This window comes from Leuresthes tenuis, unplaced genomic scaffold (assembly GCF_036924035.1).
Source record: "Leuresthes tenuis unplaced genomic scaffold, fLeuTen1.0.hap1 SCAF_12, whole genome shotgun sequence".
NCBI classification, from domain to species: domain Eukaryota; kingdom Metazoa; phylum Chordata; class Actinopteri; order Atheriniformes; family Atherinopsidae; genus Leuresthes; species Leuresthes tenuis.
This window is the reverse complement of record NW_027325366.1, coordinates 21,280,011-21,290,404: the sequence shown is the minus strand read 5'-3', so window position 1 is coordinate 21,290,404 and position 10,394 is coordinate 21,280,011. Positions and strand designations below refer to the sequence as shown.

General features: G+C 45.5%; 2 protein-coding genes across 5 annotated transcripts; one reads left to right on the top strand and one right to left on the bottom strand.

Annotated features, from left to right (window-relative positions):
• Positions 1-97: 97 nt before the first annotated feature.
• Positions 98-2,665, bottom strand: nup62l (nucleoporin 62 like). 3 transcript variants are annotated; one of them, XM_072397040.1, is made up of 3 exons: positions 1,888-2,665; positions 629-1,797; positions 98-527 (listed from the first exon to the last, which is right to left on the bottom strand). In XM_072397040.1, the coding sequence occupies exons 1-3, from the start codon at positions 2,351-2,353 to the stop codon at positions 369-371; spliced, it is 1,794 nt and encodes a 597-aa protein (XP_072253141.1). In that variant the 5' UTR covers positions 2,354-2,665; the 3' UTR covers positions 98-368. The 3 variants fall into 3 exon arrangements, with proteins under 3 accessions (XP_072253141.1, XP_072253142.1, XP_072253140.1); XM_072397041.1 differs by having other exon boundaries at positions 2,032-2,665; XM_072397039.1 differs by having other exon boundaries at positions 629-2,665.
• Positions 2,666-4,325: 1,660 nt separating this feature from the next.
• On the top strand, positions 4,326-10,323 carry pdk1 (pyruvate dehydrogenase kinase, isozyme 1). Of its 2 annotated transcripts, none has more exons than XM_072397048.1 (11): positions 4,326-4,767; positions 5,510-5,651; positions 5,747-5,818; positions 5,920-6,104; positions 7,547-7,642; positions 7,735-7,812; positions 7,895-7,971; positions 8,089-8,187; positions 8,276-8,386; positions 8,881-8,994; positions 9,089-10,323. In XM_072397048.1, exons 1-11 carry the CDS (start codon positions 4,659-4,661, stop codon positions 9,227-9,229), a joined length of 1,224 nt encoding a protein of 407 aa, XP_072253149.1. In that variant the 5' UTR covers positions 4,326-4,658; the 3' UTR covers positions 9,230-10,323. The 2 variants fall into 2 exon arrangements, with proteins under 2 accessions (XP_072253149.1, XP_072253150.1); XM_072397049.1 differs by having other exon boundaries at positions 4,327-4,767; positions 5,747-5,812.
• The last annotated feature ends 71 nt before the right edge of the window (positions 10,324-10,394 follow it).

The window sequence follows — 10,394 nt, the reverse complement described above, 5'->3', positions numbered from 1 at the left end:
GATACTCAGTTTTTACGAATCACATAAGATGAAAAAAATGGCTTCAGGTAAAAAAAAAAAAAGAGAAGAAATATAGAAAGAAAAGGAAAGTCTGCAGTGATTTTCTGTTGACTTTATGGTTGTTTTGGGTCAAAAGATAAACAGATTTATTCCAAGCATTTATTTAATCACTCTATTCAGAACAATTTTACGTGAACACAGAATATAAGTTTTGTATAAAGGCTATTGCATTGGAAAAATGGATGTTTATGAAACTCGGACATCGTAAAACGGGAACTGAATGCTAATCCAAATAAAAAAGAAAAGAAAACAAAAGATTCCAAAAATAGTATGTCTGTCTATGCACAGGTCGGCCTATTCACTGTGGATCAGTCAAATGTTAAACGGTAGGTTTTCTCCTGCTCCTTGCGCTGGGTGTCGCACAGTTTGGACACCTCCTCCACTCTTCTGTGCAGGAGAACCGAGTTCTGATCGATCCACTGCAGCGAATCCATGTGGGCGTTGAGAATTTTGCAGATCTGCTGAAGCTGGGGAAGAGAAAAAGAAAGGATGAGATTAATTCACGCTGCACGACGTCATCAGACAAGATTAGCGGTTACTGGCATCAAAAACTGAGGTGTGATCTTACTGGATCACTGGTGTCTGCTGGGCCGCTGGATGTGTTCAGGTGCTCGATGATCTCCTTCAGGTCCTGCGACATCCTCTTCAGCTGCGCGTCCACGTTCTCAGCGAGCTTGTACGTTCGCTCGCGCTCCTCGTCAGCGTTCTGCATGTAGATGGTTCCACTCTGCTCCTTCACCGACTCCTCAAGTGGGCAAAGCAAGTCCTCCAGCTCCTTCTGCTGGGACAGGATGAAGTCCAGCTCCTGGTTTAACCTCCTCTGGTCGAGCTTCACCTTCTCCATCTCCTTGTGCAGGGCTGTGATCTTCTCTCCATTCTCGACCAGCATTCTGTCCCAAGCGTTCACCTGGGTCGCCTGCTGTAGGAAGTGTCTCTCCTGGTCCTCCAGCTCAAGACTCCACTTGTTAATGAGGCCCTCTAGCTGGGCATAGGTCATCACTGGGGGAGCCACGGCAGTTGTGACTGTTGTGGCTGCTGCAGCTGTTGTGGTGCTGATGCTGGATGCAGGTTTAAATCCCAGCGAAAAGCCCGTTGCAGCACCTGTTGTGGCAGCTGCCGTTGCGGCCGTAGAGGCAGGGGCAGAGATGGTGGCGGTGGTGGAGCCCAGAGGCTTGAGCATGAAAGATACCCCTGCCCCAGGTGCTGTGGTTGTTGCAGCGCTGGCTGATGAAGCTGGAGCTGTGCCCATAATAAAGCCTGCAGCTGCCGCAGAGGTGGTTGCAGCAGTTGTGGTGATAGGTGAAGCAAAAAGAGATGGGCCTAAAGCTGGGGCTGCCTGGGTCAGTGCAGCAGGAGCTGGGGTTGATGAGGGTTTAATACCAAAGTTAAATCCACCGCCCTGGTTTGTTGAGGCTGCAGCGGTGGATGTTGGCTGGGGCTGGGCGAGGCTGGCAGGAGCAGCGGTGCCGAAGCTGAACCCTCCTCCTCCTGCTGCTGCGGCTGCGGCTGCTGGGGCCGCAGTCGAGGGTGCGGCTGAGGTCACCTGGACTTTGGTACCCCCAAAACTGAACCCCCCAAACGACAGCCCACTTGCTGCTGCTGTTGCTGGTGTGGGCGCAACTGATGCTGAAGGTTGGGTTTGAGCTTGAGAACCAGGTCCAAAGCCAAAGCCCCCTCCTGTTGGGGCGGTGGTGGTGGTCTGTCCAGACAGCAAGCTTCCCAGAGTGAACCCTGACCCTGCAGCTGAAGCAGAGCCCAGAGTCAATCCAGGAGCTGCTGTGGAGCCCAGAGTCAACCCAGGAGCTGCTGTGGAGCCCATGGTCAAACCTGGAGCTTGAGCTGCTGTGGAGCCCAGAGTCAAACCTGGAGCTTGAGCTGCTGTTGAGCCCAGAGTCAAACCTTGAGCTTGAACTGCTGCGGAGCCCAGAGTCAAACCTGGAGCTTGGACTGCTGCGGAGCCCAGAGTCAAACCTGGAGCTTGAGCTGCTGTGGAGCCCAGAGTCAACCCTGGAGGTGCTGTGGTTTGGGGAGTCGCTCCCAGGCCAAATGTGGTGGTGGGAGTCCCAAAAGAAAATCCCCCGGGGGCTGCAGAGCTCTTTGCTGGAGTGCCAAAGCTGAAACCACCGGTAGGGTTGGCGCTGGTCTGCGCGGAACTGCCGAAGGTGAAACCTCCTCCCGGGGCAGCAGGTGTGGAGTTTGTTAAACCGAAGCCCGTGTTGGGAGCAGCAGCTGTGGGCTTCTGAGCTCCGAAGTTGAAGCCCGTAGACTGCCCAAAATTGAATCCGCCACTCATTTTATTTCTCGGTTTAAAAACGTAGCGGTATCGAATGGGCTAGCGTACAAAATGGTCCCTTCCTCGCTGAATCTTTGCGGCTTTTGGCGGGTCGCAAACACTAGCTGGTTCGACTGAAGTCACCACAGTAACACTACGTGTATTAGGTTGACTTTCCACTCGTTAGACCCTAAACAAATAAATTACCGGCTTCTGAGCGTAAGTTTCAGCAGAAAAGGCATCAGAAATGAACATATCCTTCATAAAAACGTGGCCCGTGAATCGACATTTCCTCAAGCAGGCATTTGTGTTGCTACCTAAAGGAAATGACGGCAGTTGGGGCTGAATGCCCTTTGGTTTCCGGTTATTTGCCCTCACTGCTGTCTGTCAGAGAGAAAAGCCCACCCTTTTGCTAAATTGACTGATGTTTTATCCTATCATATTTCAGATTAGAAGTAAACTGGCATTTGATTGGCTCCGCTTGATGCCTGACAGACAAACAGAGGGAAATGTGAAACAGCGGTATGATACTTCCAAAGAGTAAAGGAACGACCAGTGAAGTCCAGTACAAGTAGAACTCTCTATTTTCCAGCTTTGCAGCTAAAGATCAACCGTCTCACGCAAAAGCTAACACGATTGCGTTGTTTTATCTAATCACGTTAAACCGTCATAGTCAACGTCGTTACCAATATTTAAAAATCACGACGCTGTGGAGAGTTTTGAATGTATTTAACAGAAGAAAACGGGTCTAATTTCCTCTAACTGCCATCAAAACGGTCACATTTCTCGTTAACAAGGCTATTGCTTTTCTAACACGTGCAATTTCTCAGGTTTAGATTTACATCTAAACGGTACATCAACTTCAACTTTGCAGCACCTCTTCGTTACAAAATTACTTCATATATTACTTTTTTGTTTTCAGTTTCTCTTTTCCCATTTTTTGGCACACATATGCCACGAACCATCCCTTTAAAATAAATTAATAATATTGTTACATGTAAATATATTTAAAATATACTTTGTTCAATAAAGTTTTTTTTTTTTTTTACATCAATGCCTTCACAGCGTTAAAGATCGCAGGCTGTAGGCCTGCCTTCAAAGTTGCCAGGTCCGTTTATTATAAGCGACTTGGGCATGTTTTTCAGTAAAGTCGCTTGTAAATCTCGTCAGTCGCGGGTTGTGGGTTATTGGGCTTGTTTTCGAAAGTGTAGTCGCTTATTTGGGATTGCTGTACTGCCTCTCTCCCAGCTCACCAGTCTCCAAAACAACGACACACACGAACGCGACAACGCGATAGTTTGTCCTTTTCTATGACCCGTCCACACTCACACTCTGATGCAGATCAACGACAGAGGGAGTCAGACAGAGACAGAGTGAGTAACGATGAGCGGGAGAAAGTGGAGACAATATGGAAAGAAATATGGTAAAGAGTTGGAGAAAGATAGTGGATCGAAAGACTGGATACGACCTCAGGTGGGAGATAACACGAATGTATTCTGCTGGCGCAGAAAAACACAAAAAACTGCTCCTTCCTGTCCATAAGGCTTACAGAGATTGGTTTCACATCTTCAAAACCAAATTAGACAAGAGAAGCAAATGAGTTAAAGATAGCCACTTACGTAGCCTGCCACCCATCAATCAGTTTTGTAGATCTAGGTAAACTAATTGGATACGAAATCAAAATACACCCGACCAAATGCACTGCATCAATAAATCATGCAATTGGCCAAAGTTTTTATGTTTATTGTCAATTTGCTTTTATTCTAATACATATGTACTTTAATCAAAGTTTTTAAAAAAAGTTATTTAAAGTATTTATGAGGACTGTGTTTACTGTTAATTTACTGAAAACAAAAATAAATGTTTGTATTTATACAGTTATCAAGAGGCCTCTCTTTACATGATATGGAAGGTCACATGTTGGCTTGTTTTGGGCTTGTTTACTTGGAGCTGGTTGCTTGTTTCTATCGCGAGATCTGGCAACACGGTCTGCCTTCTCTTGACACTCTAACGGCTGTTTGGATATTAGCAAGCCGCTCACTGACTTTCTCCTGTTGACTTTCCGCCTCCGAGCAGTCACTAGAGAGAACCCGAAGCAAAGGACGACGCACGAACATGGATCCTGAAATACCTTTAACCTTCGAAACAACAGAAAATTGATTTTTTTATTTATTTTACGAGGTGCTGAATTTAGCTAACAAGCTAAAGTCAACAGTAGTCGACGGTGACTGGGGTGGGCTCGCTGTGGCAGCCACCTGCTTTGTGATTACAATTTCAGTTAACAGTTAAACGTGAGCGGACATTGGGAGGGTGGGGGGGAGACATCATGAGGCTTTTAAGGTTTCTGAGGAGCAGCGTGTCGATAGGAAAGGACATTGACTATTACTCCAAATTCTCTCCTTCACCTCTTTCAATGAAGCAGTTTCTGGATTTTGGTAAGAGGTGTTTTCTTCAGTGTCACACCATCGGCACATTAGCCCCTCACCTTAACATTAACCATCACAACTGCATGTCTAACATAGAGTCATGAGTCAGTGGAGGATAATGAATACAACAATTTAAAGCTGTTAGTCTTTGGGGTGCTGTTTTTCTTGATCTAACTAACCATTTGCCTTGTATCACATCATCTTGGGAGTTCAGGTTCCAGGTCGAGTACCATGTGTTGTCAGTTTGCTTTGCTTTTATCATTCAGCTTTGTGTGTATATCTTTGAGTTGTTCCCGAGGCCACATGTTGGGCTGTTTACACACTTGACCTTTGTGTGAGAGGATCTGACGATAAACAAGATATGCATACTGGGGAGAGATGCTTTTTCTTGATCGATGCGGGCTGACTGCTGAGGTCTAAGCCAAGCGCATGTGTTTAGTCTCCTCACTGCACTCGACTGCGTACACAAGCTTGTGTTTGGGTGTTTCACCCTTACAGGGTCTCGACTGCGTGTGTGTCTTCACACCTGGCAGCCCGCAGATAAAAGTCGGTTCACTTCAGGGTAAATCTAATAACCGAACCGTGCCAGTAGCTGGAGATTAAATGGCTGAAATAGTTTGGAAATGATAACAGATGTCAATACACGTTGAAGGGAAAATAGAGAGGCTGTTATTAGATGAAGTATCCATGGGTAAATATCTGTTTAGTCTGATCCATTTTGTGCCGTCTGTGTTTCTTTTTCCTCCTTCAGGCTCAGAAAATGCATGTGAGAGAACGTCCTTCGCCTTCCTCAGACAGGAGCTGCCAGTGAGGCTGGCAAACATCATGAAGGAGATCAACTTGTTGCCAGACAACTTACTGAGGACTCCATCAGTCCGCTTGGTGCAGAGCTGGTATGCAGCGTCTGCTTTTCCTTAAATAACCCTTAAAACACACTCCTGCCTGTTGTATAAAACCATGCTTCCTTTCTTTACCTCCCCGTCTGTAGGTACATGCAAAGCTTTCAGGAGATTCTCGAGTTCAAAGACAAAAATGCGGACGACGAGAAAGTCACGTACGAGTTAGTTCCTGCTTTCCTTTCATTCACGTAAACGACTCCTCCGTTTCTGGAGTTAAACCTGGATGTTTCTGTCCTAAATGTATTTTTCCGTCTTTGATCAGTTTCACAGATGCAGTGATAAAAATCAGAAACCGCCACAATGACGTCATTCCCACCATGGCTCAGGGGGTTGTGGAGTACAAGGAGGCATATGGCACGGACCCGGTGGTCAGCCAGAATGTTCAGTATTTTCTGGATCGTTTCTACATGAGCAGGATATCCATCAGGATGCTGCTCAACCAGCACAGTGAGCACTCTTTTTCTTCCTCCCCTCCCCCTTTTATTCAGTCGGTCGTGAATTTTCTGAGCTGTCGCTGGCGTGAGATGGAAAACAAAGCCATCAGTGGAAGATGCCAGAATGTGTCACTGACAGGAGAGCAGGGCTGTGTGCGTTTCCTGGACACCTGGTTGTCATCTTAGTGTTTTTTCAAACCCAAACTGGATATCTGCAGCCGTTTCAGCAGATCTGAGTCAACAGGCGACACCCAAGGAAACTGCAACATTCAGATAAGCGCTTGAAACAACTTGTAGCTGGTCTGCACCTACAAATGAGTGACTTGTTTATTCGAGTGTTCAGCATTAAATGGCAAATAAATACCCATTGTTAGAAAATGAATACTAATATATAATATTTTAATGTTAGCATCTTCCACAGATGTTCTCTAATACGTCCGGAAGCATTGTTGATTTCAGAATGAAGCATAAATCAGGTTGACACCTCAGCGGAGCCTGGAGGAGCTCCCATGTGTTGTCCACAGGCTTTAATATGTTTCAGGAAGGAAAGATGATAACCAGCGATTTATATGAAGCCAAAACGTTACGGAATCTTTCACCAAGCAGTCACTGCTTCACATCTAAAATAATTCAGATGACTGTGTAGGATTTTCCAGCTCGACGTGAGGCTCAGGTTCAGTTCAGGTTGCTTCATCTGTACCGGAGAGTCTTTAATGCTCAGGATTCCAGCTGTCACAAAACCCCAGAAAGCTACAGTGACAGATTAATGTCGTGTCTTGATTCTCTGTGGAACAAAGTTACATTTCTGCACTTTGGGAAAACCTTGAAAGAACGCGGTGCCCAGGGACGCTGGGTTGAGCTTCGACCCCCCCCCCCCATGTGTCTCCTAGAATATTTAGTCATTTATCCAAATTGGGACACCAACCTCAACAGATGAGTTACGGGTTATGATTCCTTATAGATTGGATACATTTTTGGTGGTAATACAGATGTTGTGGTGGCTGGTAATCTTCCTTACGTTCACTGTAACCGACTGATGGATTCTAATCCATTTTAAGTTTAAAAATGAGAAGCAGCATTAGAATTGTTTCTTTTAAACTTGGTGCAGGGTTTTTCTTGCTTCGAGTTAAAAACGCGGTCGCAACGCTTTGGTCCATTTTTAATTTTTAAAGGCCGTTTAAACATTTTGGTTCAAACTCTGAAGTGAGACTTTGATCAGAGCAAGAAAAAGAGCATCTGTGGATTTTCACAAAGACCCAGAGGTGCTTTCAGATCCAAAGCTTTCAACCACGATGGGTTTTTATGTTGAACCCAGATTCGGTGCTCTGTGTAAACGGGCCCTCGGAGTGGTGCCGGACTTCAGTTCTACGTTTGTTCTCGTGTGCATTAGAAGAACCCTCCTGTTTCAGGAGGGCATTTTTTCCTTTTTAAAGGATCGTCATTTCACTCTTCCAGCTCTCCTGTTTGGTGGAAAGGTCAAAGTGAATCCAGCGCACCCCAAACAGATTGGCAGTATTGATCCACACTGTCGCGTCAGCGAGGTTATCAAAGGTAGGATGAATCTTTTTTTTTTTAAGGCCGAGTTGATCCAGTTTTCCAGAGTCCTCCAAGGATCGGAATAAAAGCCAAACCCTCTGTTGCAGACGCCTATGAAAACGCCAGAAACCTTTGTGACCGGTATTACATGAACTCTCCTGAGCTCATACTGGAGGAATTCAATGGTAATATTTTTCTCACCTAACTTACATTTAATTGCATTCATAATGGATGAATCCATATGACTGGCCACATTTGTCCCGACAGCCAAAGAGCCGGAAAGCCCCGTCACCGTGGTCTACGTTCCATCTCATCTGTATCACATGGTGTTTGAGCTCTTTAAGGTGAGCTCAGCTTTTCATCGTCTCGTCCAAACCTCAGTCTCCCTCAGTTCCTACGACAAAGTGTGTCCTTCTGTTGAGTTTTTCTTCTTCTTCTTCCTTTTTGAATGACTATGGCAGAACGCCATGAGGGCCACCATGGAGTTATACGGGGACGCAATGGAGTATCCACCCGTCCACGCACAGGTGGCTCTGGGAACTGAAGATCTCACAGTCAAGGTAAGCGTCTCAGTCAGTTGGTAAATGTTAAAGCAACACAACTTCGGATGTGTTTTGGTTAAGGCTCACACTTTCTGTTCTTTGTAAGGTGATCGATCGCGGAGGCGGCGTGCCGCTGCGGAAGATCGACAGGCTGTTCACCTACACGTACTCCACAGCTCCTCGGCCCGGCATCGACGATTCCCGCGCCGCTCCACTGGTCAGTGACGACTTCATGCACGTGAAACTCTTTGTTCGAAGCCTGAAAACATTTCAGCAGCGACTGCAGGTGTGTAATTATGTCTGCGGTTCATCAGAGTCGGTGAAGTAAGACGTTTTCATTCTCCGGCTTCTCTGGCCTGGAGAGTTCTCTGCTGATCGGAGTCAGTACAGAAACCGCGGTTACACCACACAAAATGTCTTTGTTTTCCTCAAAAGCTCGACAGACCTTTCGGATGTGCTCAGAATAATAATTCTGTGCTGACTTTTGCTCTTAGAAATACTGAAAGTGTTACAGAAAATCAGAACTATGTTTGATTTATCTGGCTGTTTCTGCCACATCAGTTGATTCTTTTCCTGTAACATATCCAGTGAGTCAGTTTTCTCCAGCAGTGACTCGCTCATCTCCCCCCAGTTATCAGATAACTGCAGACACATCTGTTGACTTTGATTTGCATCATTGAGGCTACATAGAAACCTTCTGTCTTTCTCCAGGCTGGCTACGGGTACGGCCTGCCCATCTCTCGTCTTTACGCTCGGTACTTTCAAGGAGACCTGAAGCTGTATTCTCTGGAGGGTTTCGGAACCGACGCCGTGATCTACATCCGGGTGACTCGAGTTCCACAGCAGAAGTGTTGGCGTGTCACCGGCACAAAGTAAGACTCTCGCGTGACCTCTTCTCTTCTTCTTTATCACATTTCAGGCGCTGTCCACGGAGTCCATCGAGAGGCTTCCAGTGTACAACAAGTCGGCCTGGAAACACTACAAGACCATCCACGAGGCTGACGACTGGTGCGTCCCGAGCAAAGAGCCAAAGGACATGACCACGTTTCGTAGTTTCTAAAGCCAAATAGAAAATGTTTCTGTAGCAGTTTCTACGCAGGACAAGTTTGTGTAGGTGTGTATGCGTCTTTGACGTGAACCAGGTTATTTGTACAGAAAGTTTAAAAGAAAAAAAAAACCTAGAAATACCTGGCAGAAGTTATAGTGTCGTAAGATATTATCCGTATAGTTTTATAAGAAGCCCAAACTACCGTAAACAGTATGAACAGGAAGTGGTGGAGATGAAAGTAAGAGCCAACCAGTACTGGAGTTATGACTCCGATAATAATGCTAAACTGTATTTGAGCTGTCAGTGCAGGAGTCGCACACCGTATTTTATCCAAGCCAAAACAATTAGGCGATTAGTTTAAAATGCCTAGAGAATGAGAAACAAAGTTCCACTCGGCTCCCGTCGCTCGTACTGTTGGCACCAGGGGAAAAAGTAAAAACACCTCCTTTAAGCTGCCGTTAAATGTGTCCGATTGTCTTCAGATTTAAGTTAGCAGCTTTTGTTTTTACGTCAGTATTAGTATCTACAGTTTCTCTTCTTCTGCTTTGCGTGAAGCTCAATTCTTTGGGTCACAAAAAAAAAACTTGATGTAACTTATTAGCTGCTTATTTTTGGTTCAAAGCTGCCGAACATTTCTGCTTTCTTTGGTTAGCATATTTTATGTAGGTCCTATCCTCTTTAGTTGGATGACGGTTACAATATTGCCCTTGTTTTTAGAAAGCAAACGTAGGCCGACGTTGGTTTTGTTAATTCATGAGCAAAACCAGGTTCAGCTCCGTTGGATGGGATCTTTAACAGTATTGGGTGCAGCGGCTGCACAAGACTCTGAGAGCATCGACTTTCCATGTTGCACTATAAGCACTTAACTGAGTGGATCATTAGTAAATATTTAATATATATTTTCAAAATGTCAAATGCAAGTGGAAAAGAGGGGAACAGACTATGGGAACGTCTTTGTGTCATAACGTGCAATTCTTTCTAAGGTCGCGGCTCTCTTCCCTGGGTTTGGATGAGCTGCAGCTCAGCACATGTCAGCTGACAGCTGAGGGCATTAAAAGTGTTACAGTGTGTCAAAAATGATGCTTGAATAAATTATTTTAAACTAGTGCTCCAACTGGTCTTTAATGAGTCTAAATGCAGCAAAAATGTATCGATTAACAGCGCTCACAGCCATTCA